Below are 15,993 nucleotides of genomic sequence, written 5' to 3' on the forward strand. Positions count from 1 at the left end.
GGGGGCTTCACCAGGAGTTCCCAGGGGTGTGGCTTGGGGATGTCCCTGCTTTGGGCCTACCCTGGTATGCCAGGAGCTGCTTGTTGGGGGTCCCCCCATATCCCCCCCAGGGACCCACTCACCTGGGGATGGTTCCCAAAGGGTGTTGGGGGGGGTGGTAGTGGGTGCTGGGGTCCCAAGCATGGGGGGGTTGGGTCCCAGGGGGGGTGGAGGTCACCCAGATGCTGGGGTTCCCTGGGATGGCAGTGCCCCCCCCCCCCCCAAACCCCCTGGGTCATCTCAGGTCTCCCCATGTCCCCTCCAGTCTCTCCCAGTCACCTCAGTTCCATCCTCTGGTGGCATTTTTCACCCCCTGCAGTGTCTTTTCTTGGGGACGGGGGGACACAGGAATTGTCCCAATCCCTGTCCCCAAACAAGCCAGGGGAGGCCAACAGGTCACGGGCATCCTCAGGCCACTGACCACGGGGACACCCTGGTGTCACCGATGTCCGAGCCTATTTTGGGGACCCCATGGCCAGAGGTATCACCTGGAGACCTGATGCCAGTGTCACCCATCACTTGGGATGGGGACACTGGACACTGCAAGACACCAGGGCAGTGGCAGCTTTCTGCAAGCGGTCGAGGCCACGTAGGAGCCCCATCTTGTGCCGGATGGAGTGGTCCAGGTTGACAGTGACGCCGAGGAAGGCATGGGCATCGCGGGTGGTGAAGGGGAAGTCGCAGGCGAGGAAGGTCTGGAAAAGCTCGGGGTCCTCGTCCAGGCTGAGGACATTGTGCAATGGCTGCCGCAGGGCACTCAGTTCCCCCACGTTCTCCTGGAAGATGCTCCACAAGGATTGTGTGCCAAAATCCAGTGCCGGCCGGCTCTGCCAAGCATCTTTCAGGCACTGCAGCACCCAGCTCAGTCGGCACGGCCACTGGTCAGCCAACACTACCCAAGCGGCGGTGGCGCAGGGCGAGGGGGTGTTGAGGGTGCTGGCGCCGTGCAGGAGGAGCTGTAGGGTGATGGGGATGGTGTTGACAATACGTCGGACATGGGTGCCGTTGGTGGGGAGGTAACGGGCGAGAGCATCGGCACCGTTGTGGAGGCAGCGGAAAGCTTCGTGGATGCAGCGGACGGCTTCAGCGTCCACTTACCACTGGCTGGGAACCACCGGGATGCCCTGGCACTTGGCTCGGCGGCGTTCCATGTTGCTGGTGTGTTGTGGTTTAACCCCAGCCAGCAACTAAGCACCATGCAGCCGCTCACTCACTCCCCCCCATCCAGTGGGATGGGGGAGAAAATCGGAAAAAAAGAAGTAAAACTCCTGGGTTGAGATAAGAACGGTTTAATAGAACAGAAAAGAAGAAACTAATAATGATAATGATAACACTAATAAAATGACAACAGTAGTAATAAAAGGATTGGAATGTACAAATGATGCGCAGGGCAATTACTCACCACCCACCGACCGACACCCAGCTAGTCCCCGAGCAGCAATTCCCTGCACCCACTTCCCAGTTCCTATACTAGATGGGACGTCCCATTGTATGGAATACACTGTTGGCCAGTTTGGGTCAGGTGCCCTGGTTGTGTCCTGTGCCAACTTCTTGTGCCCCTCCAGCTTTCTCTCTGGCTGGGCATGAGAAGCTGAAAAATCCTTGACTATAGTCTAAACAATACTGAGCAACAACTGAAAACATCAGTGTTATCAACATTCTTCGCATACTGGACTCAAAACATAGCACTGTACCAGCTACTAGGAAGACAGTTAGCTCTATCCCAGCTGAAACCAGGACAGTATCCACCCCTTATTCAATACCATTGACGTCATGCTTAGTTCCCATACCTTTAGTTACATCCTGATCAATCATCACCACCTTTCCATCCCTCTGAGACATATGAACAATTTTATATATATATATATATGTATACACACACAGAGATATCATTCCTTTAGTTCATGAGTTATGTTCATAAAACATTTGTTGAGTTCATTTAGTTTCCGACTCTGGGCTCTATCTGTCATACCAGTCTGTCTGGGCAGGAGGGATGGTGCAAAGTCCTCTCAGTCGGTAGAGCAGAATTGGGCTTCATTGCGGTGTGATGAGCAGATGAAATTTGACGCAGCAGGAGGATGGTGTGCACCGTTGGATTGTTGCATGATGGAGTCAGTTCTGGTTCCATCACTACTGCGCTTTGCTCAGTTTTATCACAGTTCTTTCTTGCTTGATCCAAGTGATTCTTACTATAGTACTATGGATATAGCATATAACAATTGTAGTAATGATAACATACAGTAGCAGGGTTATATAGCAACTAATATCATACAGTTTAATTCTGGCTATTTTCACCTAAAATCAAATCCCCTTGAGGCACACATCGGACTTCCCCATCTTTTCACATCACCCACCAAGTGCACCCAGGCTCTTGAGCAAAAGCAATCCCACGAATGGGTTTACCTTTGCCTGAGGCAGGAGTAACCCAGACTGTTTTCCCTAACATATTTTTCATGTGCACTACAGGGACTTTATCCCCTTCTACAGTATGTAAAAATTCTGATTGGGCAGGGCCACTCCGACTGGCAGATCCTCTGGTGTTGACTAACCAGGTGGCTTTTGCTAAATGTGTATCCCAATTTTTGAAAGTTCCACCCCCCATTGCTCTCAATGTAGTCTTTAACAGTCCATTGTATCACTCAATTTTCCCAGAGGCTGGTGCATGATAGGGGATAGGATACACCCACTCAATGCCATGCTCTTTGGCCCAGGTGTCTATGAGGTTGTTTAGGAAATGAGTCCCATTGTCTGACTCAATTCTTTCTGGGGTGCCATGTCGCCACAAGACCTGCTTCTCAAGGCCCAGGATAGTGTTCCGGGCAGTGGCATGGGGTACAGAATATGTTTCCAGCCATCTGGTGGTTGCTTCCACTACTGTAAGCACATAGCGCTTGCCTTGGCGAGTTTGTGGGAGTGTGATATAGTCAATCTGCCAGGCTTCCCCAAATTTATATTTCAGCCATCGCCCACAGGGGCTTTAACCGCTTGGCTTGCTTAATTGCAGCACATGTTTCAAATTCATGGATAACCTGCGCGATAGTGTCCATGGTCAGGTCCACCCCTCGATCTCGAGCCCATCTATATGTTGCATCTCTTCTCTGATGGCCTGAAGTATCATGGGCCCACTGAGCCATAAATAGCTCACGCTTATGTTGCCAGTCCAGGTCCACCTGAGCCACTTCAATCTTGGCAGCCTGATCCACCTGTTGGTTGTTTCAATGTTCTTCAGTGGCCCAACCCTTGGGTACGTGAACATCTATCTACATGACATACTTGTACAACCAGATTCTCGAGCCAGGACGCAATATCTTGCCAGAGTGCGGCAGGCCAAATGGGTTTACCTCTGCACTGCCAGTTGCTCTGCTTCCATTGTTGTAGCCACCCCCATAGGGCATTTGCCACCATCCATGAGTCAGTATAGAGATAGAGCACTGGCCACTTTTCTCTTTCAGCAATGCCTAACGCTAGCTGGATGGCTTTCACCTTTGCAAACTGACTCAATTCACCTTCTCATTCAGCAGTTTCTGCGACTAGTCGTGTAGGACTCCATACAGCAGCCTTCCAGCTCCGATGTTTTCCCACAACGCAACAGGAGCCGTCAGTGGACAGGGCATATTGCCTCTCATTTTCTGGCAATTTATTATACAGTGGGGCCTCTTCAGCCCGTGTCACCTCCTCCTCTGGCGACATTCCAAAATCTTTGCCTTCTGGCCAGTCCGTGATCACTTCTAAAATTCCTGGGCGACTGGGGTTTCCTATGCGAGCCCGTTGTGTGATCAGTGCGATCCACTTACTCCATGTGGCGTCAGTCGCGTGATGTGTAGAGGAGACCCTCCCTTTGAACATCCAGCCCAGCACTGGCAGTCGGGGTGCTAAGAGGAGCTGTGTCTCAGTACCAACCACTTCTGAGGTGGCTCGAACTCCTTCATACGCTGCCAGTATCTCTTTTTCAGTTGGAGTATAGCGAGCCTCGGACCCTTGATATCCTTGACTCCAAAACCCCAGGGCTCGGCCTCAGGTTTCCCCAGGTGCTTTCTGCCAGAGGCTCCAGGTAGGGCCATTCTCCCCAGCTGCAGTGTAGAGCACATTTTTAACATCTTGTCCTGTCCGGACTGGTCCAAGCGCTACTGCATGAACAATCTACCATTTAATTTGTTCAAAGGCTTGTTGTTGCTCAGGGCCCCATTTAAAATCATTCTTCTTCCAGGTCACTTGATAGAGAGGACTTACAATTTGACTGTAATTTGGAATATGCATTCCCCAAAACCCCATGACACCTAAGAAGGCCTGTGTGTCCTTTTTATTATTCGGGGGAGACATAGCTGCTATTTTGTTAATCATGTCCATTGGGATCTGACGACGTCCATCTTGCCATTTTATTCCTAAAACCTGGATCTCCTGTGCAGGTCCCTTGACCTTACTTTCCTTTATGGCAAAACCGGCTTTCAGAAGGATTTGGATTATTTTCTTCCCTTTCTCAAAAATATCTTCTGCCGTGTTGCCCCATACGATGATGTCAGCAATGTATTGCAGGTGTTCCAGAGCTTCACCTTTTTCCAGTGCAGTCTGGATTAGTCCATGGCAAATGGTGGGGCTGTGTTTCCACCCCCTGGGGCAATCGATTCCAAGTGTACTGGACACCCCTCCAAGTAAAGGCAAATTGTGGACACACTCTGCTGCCAGAGGGATTGAGAAAAATGCATTAGCAATGTCAGTTGTGGCATACCACATGGCTGCCATTGACTCTAGCTCGTATTGAAGTTCTAGCATATCTGGAATGGCAGCACTCAGCAGTGGCGTAACTTCATTCAGGCCGCGATAGTCAACGGTTAATCTCCATTCCCCATTAGACTTCCGCACTGGCCATATGGGACTATTAAAGGGTGAGCGAGTTTTGCTGATCACTCCTTGGCTCTCCAGTTGGCAAATCAATTTGTGGATGGGAATCAGAGAGTCTCAGTTGGTGCGATATTGCCGCCAGTGCACCGTCGTGGTAGCAATTGGCACTTGTTGTTCTTCAACCTTCAGCAACCCCACAATCGAAGGGTCTTGAGAGACACCAGGCAGTATCGACAGCTGTTCAGTGCCCTCCATCTCCAAGGCAGCTATACCAAAAGCCCATCGATACCCCTTTGCGTCCTTAAAATACCCCCTCCTGAGATAGTCTATGCCAAGGATACACGGAGCCTCTGGACCAGTCACAATGGGGTGTTTCTGCCATTCATTTCCAGTTAGGCTTACTTCATCTTCCAATACAGTTAACTCTTGGGATCCCCCTGTCACACCAGAAATACAGATGGCTTCTGCCCCTTTATAACTTGATGGCATTAGAGTGCACTGTGCACCGGTGTCTACTAGAGCCTTATACTCCTGTGGGTCTGACGTGCCAGGCCATCGAATCCACACAGTCCAATAGACCCGGTTATCCCTTTCCTCCACCTGGCTGGAGGCAGGGCCCCTCTAATTCTTGTTAGAGTATTCAGTATTCACTTCTCGTAAAATTGGCTCAGAATTCCCTTCAAGAGGATCGGAAATAAAGTCAGCCCTTCTACTCTGTTTGGAAACTGGAGCGGCATTTTTCCTGGTAGAATCCCCTTTTGTGGTGGTTTTTCCTCGCAGTTCACGTACCCGTGCATTTAGGACCGAGGTAGGTTTTCCGTCCCATTTCCTCATGTCCTCTCCCTGATCACATAGGTAAAACCACAGGGCACCTCACGGTGTGTACCTTCTATATTCTCTCTCGGGCAGAAGAATGCTCACTCCTAATAGCTGAGACATTGGTCCTTACAAGTGTGGAGTATGACGTATCCTCTTTAATTTGTTGGACATCCTGGGACAGCATCTCCACAGCTGAAATGCAGGCTTGTATGGAGGAGGAGAAATTTTCTTCGTATTGACGGAGCTGGCGAGCCACTTCCTCCACTGTTGGTGCCTCTTCATCCTTCCAGGACATTATTGCCGTAAAGTTGGCATAGGACAATGGTGCGCTCCGTACAAACTTCCGCCACATGGGTCGTGTGCATTGGACTTCATCTGGATCTTTGGGTAATTGTGGGTTGTCCGGGTCATGATGAATCATCTCTAGCACAGCTAATTCCCTCAACTATTGGATACCTTTTTCCATGGTGGTCCACTTGCTTGATTGACATATAACATCTTCCTTAAAGGGGTACCTTTCCTTCACATTTGACAGGAGTCGCCTCCAGAGGCTGAGGGCTTGTGTCCCTTTCCCAATTGCCTTGTCAATGCCACCTTCCCTGGCAAGCGATCCCAGCTGCTTGGCTTCCCTACCTTCTAATTCCAAGCTATTAGCCCCATTGTCCCAGCATTGGAGGAGCCAGGTGATAATATGCTCACCTATACGGCGGCCAAAATCTTTTCGCATATCCTGCAGCTCACTGAAGGATAGGGACGGGGTTATTACCTCTGGTTCTGCATCTTCCTCCTGTTCCCGTGATGAACCCTCGTTCACCTTCATCCTTCGCTAAGCGAACTGATTTTTTTGTATATTTCTTTTTCTGTACAGGGGCAACTGATACCGGTCCAGGTTGGTCCTCTGGTTCAGTTGCAGTACCGCTCGCCGGGTTTTGGATAACCGCAGTGTCTGTCGCCGAGGTTTGGGTAGCAGCAGTGCTCGTCGCTGGGGCTGGAGGGACCACAGTGCCCGTTGCCAAGGTTTGGGTAGCAGCAGTGCTTGTCACTGGGGCTGGAGGGGTCACGGTGCATGTCGCCAAAGTCTGGGTGGCTGCAATGCTCCTTGCTGGGCCTGGAGGGGCCGCAGCACCCGTTGCCGAGGTTTGGGTGGCCGCGGTGCTCACTGTTTTGTTGTTAGGTCCAGAGACTTTCTCTTCCCCTTGAGGGTACTGAGTGGTGTCGAACAGGGCTCGATAGGCATGGGCCAGGCCTCAGCACGTTGCAGTGATTTGTATCTCTCTGGAGCTGCTGGGGTGACAGCATACCTTTTCCAAATAATTTACTAGTTTTTCTGGATCCTGCACTTTTTCGGGGGTGAATTTCCAAAACATTGGAGGTGCCCACTTTTCTAGGTACTTGCCCATACTACCCCCCACACCCTGCCACTCATAATTATCCAGCCTCGGGGCACATCTCTGGGTGATCTTCTTAAATAGCTGTTTAACCTTAAACGAGAGCTGAACCACATTCAGAAGTATGCTAAATCCTAGCAGTAGGGCAAGGACCGTGCTAGTCCCAACATTCCAGGAGTATTCACATTTTTCAAAATTCTCAAACACCATTGTAACTGGACTGAAGGACAAAGGAGAGGGAAAGAAAGGTACCCCACCCATAGACTGGTTTTCCATGGAGGAAAGGTAAATGGTATAATTATTAATAGTTTCCCACAGATGGCTCCCGCAGTATAAAGGTGACAATGCTGAGTGCAAATACCGGATTAATCCCACAGCCGATGACTTTATCATACCATAAACCAGTGTTATACCATACATCAAAGCGGAAACCTTAATCCACCTCCCACGGATGATAAGCAGTAGAAGAGGAACTACATACAGCAAGCGAGGTGATACATAACAGAGCTTTAAAACCAGAGCAACAACTCTAAGAACACATAAATCAACATAATGAACGCTTGGAACAAATTTGTTTTAACAAGCTCTAGTCAGGATTGTCGTTATCTCAACCCTTCGTGCCCCACGTTGGGCACCAAAATAGACTGTCATGGTTTAACCCCAGCCAGCAACTAAGCACCACGCAGCCGCTCACTCACTCCCCCCCCATCCAGTGGGATGGGGGAGAAAATTGGGAAAAAGAAGCAAAACTCGTGGGTTGATATAAGAACGGTTTAATAGAAAAGAAAAGAAGAAACTAATAATGATAATGATAACACTAATAAAATGACAACAGTAGTAATAAAAGGATTGGAATGTACAAATGATGCGCAGGGCAATTGCTCACCACCCGCCGACCGACACCCAGCTAGTCCCCGTTCGGTGATTCCCCCGCCCCCACTTCCTAGTTCCTATACTAGATGGGACGTCCAATGGTATGGAATACCCCGTTGGCCAGTTTGGGTCAGGTGCCTTGGTTGTGTCCTGTGCCAACTTCTTGTGCCCTGGCTGGGCATGAGGAGCTGAAAAATCCTTGACTATAGTCTAAACAATACTGAGCAACAACTGAAAACATCAGTGTTATCAACATTCTTCGCATACTGGACTCAAAACATAGCACTGTACCAGCTACTAGGAAGACAGTTAACTCTATCCCAGCTGAAACCAGGACATGGTGATGATGCGGTACATGAGGTCCTCTTGTGTTTGGATGGCGGCTTCCAGGCATTGCAGGCAGGAGCGGGCACCCATCTCGGGGATGGAGAAGGGCAACGACACCGTCTGGTTGAGGTAGAGGTAACCATTGTCAGCAAGACCCTTCATGCAGCCAGTCTGCTCCAGGCAGGGGACGATGACGCTGGGGTCCACGGCCAAGATGAAGATGAAGGGGGTGTTGGCGTCAGAGAGCAAGGTGTTCATGGCATTGAGGATGCCAGCCACCTTTTCCAGGTAGCAGATGTCCAGGCTGGTGATCTCCAGCACCACGCGGAGCTGTCGGCATTCAAAGATCTCCATGAAGGCCAAGAAGTAGACCAGCACCTCCACCTCATTGCGCACCTTGCTCATGAAGCCCAGATGACTGGTGAACCTCTTGCTGTTGGTCAACCGCTCAATCTTCTGCTTCTTGCTAACCATCAGGTTCTTCAGGATGGACAAAGCTCCCAAAACCACACTGGAACTGGAGAGTGAGGTGATGGCGCTGCCCACCACCTTCAAGGCATGGTGGTCCTTGATGCCAGGCACCAAGAGGGCTACCAGGAGGATTCTAAGGCCAGTGGCCAGGACAAAGAGCATCCCCCAAAGCTTGAGGCAGGTGCCCTTCTTGAGGACCCACTCCTTTTGGCTGAAGCCGGAGGCGAAGCGGGGTCAGGTGTCCATGACGTGGTAGATGCTGAGGGGCAGAGCTCCAAAATGGTGGCGGATGCTGTCGCAGAGGGTGGCGACCAAACCGGCCCAGAGTTTGTCATAGCCGGCATACTGCCATGTGCTGAAGCGGATGAAGATGAACTTGATGTTCTTCCTCCCAAGGTGGCCCTCGGTGATGACGGGCTTGTAGAAGGCCAAATACCAGAGGACCAGGAGCAACCCCCAACCCTCAGGGCTATGCGGCTTCTGGTGGCTCGGCCTCTTCCTGCTGCGCCATCTCCTCCCGCATGAAGCCTGAGGAGGGGGGGGACGGGGATGAGGGACCAGGGGGTGAAGGTGCCCCCAGCTTTTGGGGAGGGGGGGCCAACAGGGGAACCCAATGGTGGGGGAGAAATGGGGTGGGGTGGCATGGGATGGGTGCTGGTGCAATGGGGACCCCAAAAGTAAGGAGATGTGGGATGGGTGCTCGTGCAAGAGGGACTTCAAATCCAGGGGAGAAATGGATGGGATGGGATGGGATGGGTGAGGAACTCCTGGGATGGGGTGGGATGGGTTGGGGTGGGGTGGGATGGATGCTGGTGCAATGGGGACCCCAAATGTGGGGAGACGTGGGATGGGTGCTTGTGCAAGAGGGACTTCAAATCCAGGGGAGAAACTGGAATGGGGATGGGATGGGGTGGGATGGGTGAGGAACCCCTGGGATGGGGTGGGGTGGGGTGGGTGCTGGTGCAACGGGGGACCCCAAATCCATAGAAGAAAATGATGGGGTGGCAGGACAAGCAACAGAGACCTCAAAGCCAGGGTGCAAACAGGCGGAATGCTGGTACCATGGGGACCCCCGGCACCCAGCCAGGGCTGTCTGGGAGGGTCTGGGGTTGGGAGGTGTGAACCATGGTGCCCCCATGTCACCACACCCACCGGTGACCTTGTGCAGCAAGGAGTCGAGGCAGTGGCCGCAGGGGGCGTAGAAGCCGATGGTGACAGGGGTGGCCATGTGGCACAGTGTCTTGGAGAGGCAGCGGCAGTCGATGTCATCCTCCATCAGTGCCTCTGGGGACCAGTAAGGGGACAGTTGGGGTGACCTTGTGCCCCCCCGCCCCCCCCCCCCCCCAATGTCTGCAGGCACCGGGGAGCCCAACCCCCCCCCCCCCCCCCCATGGGGACATGGGTGCTGCAGTAATGGAGACCCCAAATCTGGGGGAGGGGAGCCCAATTGGCTGAGGTTGTAATTAAGGGTGGGGATAATTAATGCTGGGGAAGTGGCACTGATGGGTGCCAGGACCCTGGGATGGGATGTGGATGGGATGGGATGGGGTGGGGTGGGATGGGATGAGATGGAATGGGTTTGGGATGGGGTGGGATGGGATTGATTCAGGATGGGATGGGATGGGATGGGATGGCCAGGTAGGGCAGGAAGGCCCAGTCCCCCCCGGCTGCCTCCGTCCCCACGGGTGCCCCCACCACCCCTGTACCTTGGGGCTCCACCTCCACGAAGGCACTGTCGCAGCAGGCACAGGTTTCCCCCCCTGGGCCCAGGCAGGCCAGCCGCTCCTTGTGGCACCCTGGAGGTCCTGCCGGGGCACCCCCACATGCCAGCAAGCAGGCACCCTGCCGGATGGAGGGACAAGTGGCACCCACTGCTGCACACCCCAGGGGCATGGGGACACAGGGACATGGGGACACCATGGGGACACAGGGACATGGGATCAGAGCCACCTCGTGGTTTTGGGGATGACCCCATCCTTGTCCCCAAGGACCTCAGGGACCCTATGTCCCCTCCCCAGGTGCCCCTATGGGGTCTGGGAGGGGTGTGAGGACAGACTGGGCTGGACTGGGCCAGACTGGAGTGGGATGATGGGGACTAACCAGGACAAATTGGCCTGCTGGATACTGAGGGCCAGGCTGCATCTGGTGCTGGGGACACTGGGGAGCAGGAGCCAGCCTGAACTGGGAGCACTGGGGCCCATGGGGAAGCCTGGACTGGGAGCACTGGGACAGCCTGGACATGGGATACTGGTTGCTATGGGACAGGCTGGACTGGGACATCCTGAACTGGGGACTCTGGAAGAGTCTGTACAAGGGGCACAGGGTCAGCCAGGACTGGGGACACCAGTGACCATGGGCCAGACTCTACTGGGGATACTGGTGACCGTGGGACAGCCTATACTGAAGACACTGGGACAGCCTATACAGGGGACACTGGTCACTATAGCCCACCCTGTACTGGGGATACTGGTGACCATGGGACAGCCTATACAGGGGATACTGGTGACCATGGGACAGCCTATATTGGGGACACTGGTGGCTGGGCTAGGGTCACTGGCTGGGCCCCCGCAACCTCTCCACCCCCCCCAAGCCACCCCATGGCCACCACCCCGGGGCCTCATCCTGCCCCATCCCCATCCTACGCCGGACAATGCCTCCGACTCCATCCCCGTCTGCCTCCAGCCACATTGGTCCCTGGCACCAGCTCACCGCTGGATTTATATGGAAGGGGGGTCAGGATCCAGCCCTACTACTGCTTGGTTGGGGAGGAAATAATTAGGTGTGGATCAGGCAGAAATTCCAGCTGTGCCGGCGGGAGCTTCTCCTGAGTCAGAGCCCAGCAACGCCCAGTCAGATCCAGCCCCACAGACAGATTGGGGTGTGGGTTGGAATGGGACGATCCTGCTGGAGATTGGGAGGGGGGGGCAGGGGATGGCTCGGGGGGGGTGAAGGGGATGGAAGGGGCAGAGGGGATATGGGGATGCAGGGATGGGGGGACATGGGGGAGTGCAGGGGATGAGGGAACATCAGGGATGTGGGGGATATGTGGGGATGTAGGGACATGGGGGGACATTTGGGATGCCGGGGATGGGGGGACATGGGGGGACATTTGGGTGGCAAGGGACATGGGGGGAGTGAAAGGGACATGGGGGTGCGGGGACACCCCATCAGGCAGGGTCAGGAGCCAGCGGCCACAGGCAGAGCTGAGGGGACCGCCGCTGCCGGTGACATGGCCATACCATCATTGCCATGACATCACCCTACCATCACTGTGACATCGCCATGACATTGTCACTTCCTGTGGCTGGTGGCTCCTACCAGAGGAACCTGCTGGCCTGGGCAGAGATGGCATCTGCTGGCTGTAGGGTTCAATTATATGGAACTTAGTTACTGGGCCTGAAAGTAGCTCATGGTCGCAAGAGCGTTCCAGACACCTTTAGAAGGCCTTGAACAGAATAAACAAGAAGATAGAAGAAGAAAGATCCCAATTAGAAAGACACAGGTGCACATCCCACGATAAAGGGAACTTGGCACAAACAACCTCAATTCAGGGGCTTATCTTGGCCAATTGGACTGAGACAAGTTTCGCATGCTCTAACTAACATAGTCAATTATATCCTGTGTGTATGCGCATGTACAGAGTGAGTATAACTAACTGTATCTTATGTTTATATGCGTGGACAGTATCGATGTAACCAATCACTGTTTATGCTTGTGCGCGTGGACACCAAATGCTTGCATGCAGCAGCCAATCAAAGCTTCTAAACAACTTAGAGAATTGTATAAGAATGATCAGCTAGGCTCAATAAAGTGGTGACTTTAATCATCATATTGGTGTTCTATCATCTGGGCCCCGCATGGAATAATCCCTAAACCCTACATTTGGCAGCCTCCGACGTGATCCAATAAGGAACAAGAGGCAACGCTACTAAAAAGGCAGGGGAATTGCCGTGGATTCCGGTGGGCTTGAAAGAAAGCGCCGGGCTGCTCGAGAGAGGCAGGACTGCTCAAGAGAGGCAGGTAAATCATAAGCTTACGTGGTAAAAAGGGCGGCATGGGTATCGCAGCATCTGTGAAGGAAAAAGCAGCTGTAAAGACATTTATGAGACTGGTTGAAGAAACAAAAATAGATATTAAAAAGGATTTGTTACAGTGGGTCAAAGAAGAGGATTTTTTAAGGACTCTGAGGCTCTCTTTTCGTTGTCTATTTGGGAGAATTTAGGAAGGGAAATATGAGACTCTATACGAGAAGGAAATAAAATAGCTGCATGTCTGGCAGCACATTGGAAAAAGTGTCTCAAAATGATGCAGCAAATAACATCAGAAACTGCTGCTCAGGATGCGCTAAAACATGCTTTAGCGGCAGAAATTCGAACCATTAATGCTCCTGCTCCCCTAGCGTATTGTTCGGCAGCAGAGACAGTGCGCGGAGCACAGGAGCCCCCCCCCCCCCCCCCCCCCCCCGCCGCCGCCAACGGCGCTGCCATTAGAAGAAAAGAAAACACTGGTTGCGGCTTTTCCTGTAGAAGAGCTGAATTTTTGGGGGAAGGGAAATAACGCCGATGTTCCCATGGCCCCATTAACACCCGAGGAACAGGCGATGGTAAATCCTTTTCCGAAAAAGACAAGTCAGCTGCTATTATGAGCAGAAGACATTCCCCTGCCCATGGACTCTGATGATTGGGGGGCCCAACGGGACTTAGAAAATACTGAGGAAGCTCAAAATCAGCTATGTCCTGATTCCAATAATGCAAACGAGGACTTGGCTACTCTAATAATAGAGCAAAAGGAGAAAACGTTAGAATTGCTGGAGGAAATGCAAAAAAGAGACGGGGGTAAATGTGGGCAACCGTTGACGAAAAAGGCATATGAGAAAGGAGCAACTGCAATTGTAGAAAGTATGGGTTCTTTTGCTAAAGTGGTGGGCAATGGGGAAGAAAAATCCCCCAAGGATAAAAATGCAAGAACTGATTAACCTGTGTGTACAAAAAGGGGAATTAATGCCCGATGAAGGAAAAGGGTCTAAATGGAGATACGAGGATAGATACAAAGGAATGCGACGGCTAACAGACCCACCCTTACAAAACACGGAACCAGCCCAGGCAGGACCCCCCCCCCCCAACCACCCAGCGATACGTCTTTTTCGCTGGGACAACATTGGCGCGGAATTATTGAGCAAGCCACTATAGAAGGAATAATACTGCCACCTACTGTCGGATCATTTCCCGTGTTCACTGAACCAGGAGGAAAGCGACAATGGGCGCCTCTGGACTGGAAAACAGTTCGAGAACTGCAAAAAGCCATCATGCAATATGGAATAGACAATAAGTACGTACAACAAATGATACAACATTTTTTTTTTAAGGCACAAACCTTAGTGCCAGCGGATATAAAGATTTTGGTGGAAATGTTCTTTGAACCAACTCAGAGGTGGTTGTTTCATGATCGGTGGAGACAGAAAGCAGAAGAAGCCCAGGTGAGAAATTTAGATGCTGGGGCACAAAATCCACTTGCATTTGTCAGTGTAGACATGTTACTTGGCACGGGACAGTTTGCTACTGGGTCCCGTTCAGGCTGCATTAAGACCAGAGATTTTACAATTGGCGCAACAAATAGCTCTGGAAGCTATTTCAGAGGTGCCGCAAGTGGGAAAACCAGTTCTGCCATATTCTCAAATCATACAAGGGGAAGAGGAGCTGTACATGAAATTCCTTGACCATTTAAAAACTGCTGTCAATGCATCGCCCACCTTAACCCCCGAAGCAAAAGCTGCGGTCGGAAAGGACTTAGCTATTCAAAACGCAGACAAATCATTGTGCCACTTCCACGTACAACTACATTAGTGGATATCATCGAGGCTTGTAATTGCTTGCCTCTGATACAGGAACAAGAGAGAGCTAAAATACATGCTGAAGCTCACGCTGCAGCGCTCGCGGTAGCATTACGCCCAATAGTGCAACAGGGAAAAGGAGACTACGGCCCATACAAAGACCCCTCAGCGTGTCATCGGTGTGGTCAACTGGGGCATTTGAGACATGCATGCCCTCAACGCATAGCAACGCAGCCTCGATCTATGCCAGCACTAACTAACGGCAGCCGGTCAAACTTTCCTGGGGTCTGTAACAAGTGCGACAAGTTTGGACACAAAGCCAGCGACTGTCGATCAAGGTTTAAAAAAGATGGAATGCTGTTAACACTATATCTGGGTTTGCAAGTTGCGGAAGCCTCTGTTTGTCCACAAAAGCTGTTGCTACACAAAGACATACGAAATATACATGATGTACAAAAACTTGTCGGAGACCTACAGTGGATTCGGCCTTATTGTGGTAACGAACAGCCCCATTGGATACCGGCAAAATGGGTCAAGCCATGGATTGAGCAATCATCAGATGTCACAAACAGCTCAGAAGATCGAGAACAAGAGGCAGTGGAGACTTCAGTAGGTCCTGAAGCCCTAGATAGACTGCCTAGACAAATCACGACGGAGACCGGCAGTCAATGCAGAAATTAAGAATGCGTGTGAAAAACACGGAGTACGGTGCCGGCCCTGGATATGTATCTTAGTGTGAGTGGGTGGAAGGGACAGAAATTTTTTTTTTTTTTTTTTTTTGTGTGTTGTATTGGGTCTGGCTGAGATGGAGTTAGTACTCCCTATAGCAGCCCTCATAGCACTGTGCTCTGCAGCTCTGTAGCTAGAAAGGTGTTGATAACACACCAGTGTTTTGGCTACTGCTGAGCAGTGCTGGCACAGCATCAAGGCTGTCTCTCCAACATTTTTGCCCTCCCCTCAATGGCAGGCTGGGGCAGGGCAAGATCTTGGGACGGGACATAACCAGGACAGCTGACCTAAACTAACCAAACAGATATTCCATACCATATGACGTCAGCTCAGATATAAAAGCTAAGTGAAGGGAGACGGAGGTGGGGGCATTTTTGTCTTCCGGAGCAAGCACTACGCGTACTGGAGCCCTGCTTCCCAGGAAGTGGCCAGACATCGCCTGCTGATGGGAAGTAGAGAGTAACATAATTTGTTTTTTTCTTTGCTTTCGCGCGCGACCTTTGCTATCATTTTATTAAACTGCCCTTATCTTGACCCACGAGCCTTTCGTTATACTTTTCTCCCCCCCGTTCCAGCTGAGGAGAGGGAGTGATAGAGCGGCTTTGGTGGGCACCTGGCATCCAGCCAGGGTCAACCCACCACAGTCCTTTTTTTGGCGCCCAACGTGGGGCACGACAA

The 15,993-nt window shown here is 51.8% G+C and overlaps 1 protein-coding gene across 1 annotated transcript; it reads right to left on the minus strand.

Moving 5' to 3' along the window:
• Positions 1-554: 554 nt before the first annotated feature.
• Positions 555-11,422, minus strand: LOC126035560 (NTPase KAP family P-loop domain-containing protein 1-like). Its single transcript, XM_049794203.1, is given in 7 exon segments — positions 555-1,132; positions 3,313-3,347; positions 8,296-9,243; positions 9,245-9,284; positions 9,909-10,106; positions 10,463-10,598; positions 11,399-11,422. Coding segments are annotated over 7 exon segments (1,959 nt in total).
• Positions 11,423-15,993: the final 4,571 nt, after the last annotated feature.

The sequence above is a fragment of the Accipiter gentilis genome, chromosome W (genome assembly GCF_929443795.1).
Source record: "Accipiter gentilis chromosome W, bAccGen1.1, whole genome shotgun sequence".
Taxonomy (NCBI): Eukaryota; Metazoa; Chordata; class Aves; order Accipitriformes; family Accipitridae; genus Astur; species Astur gentilis.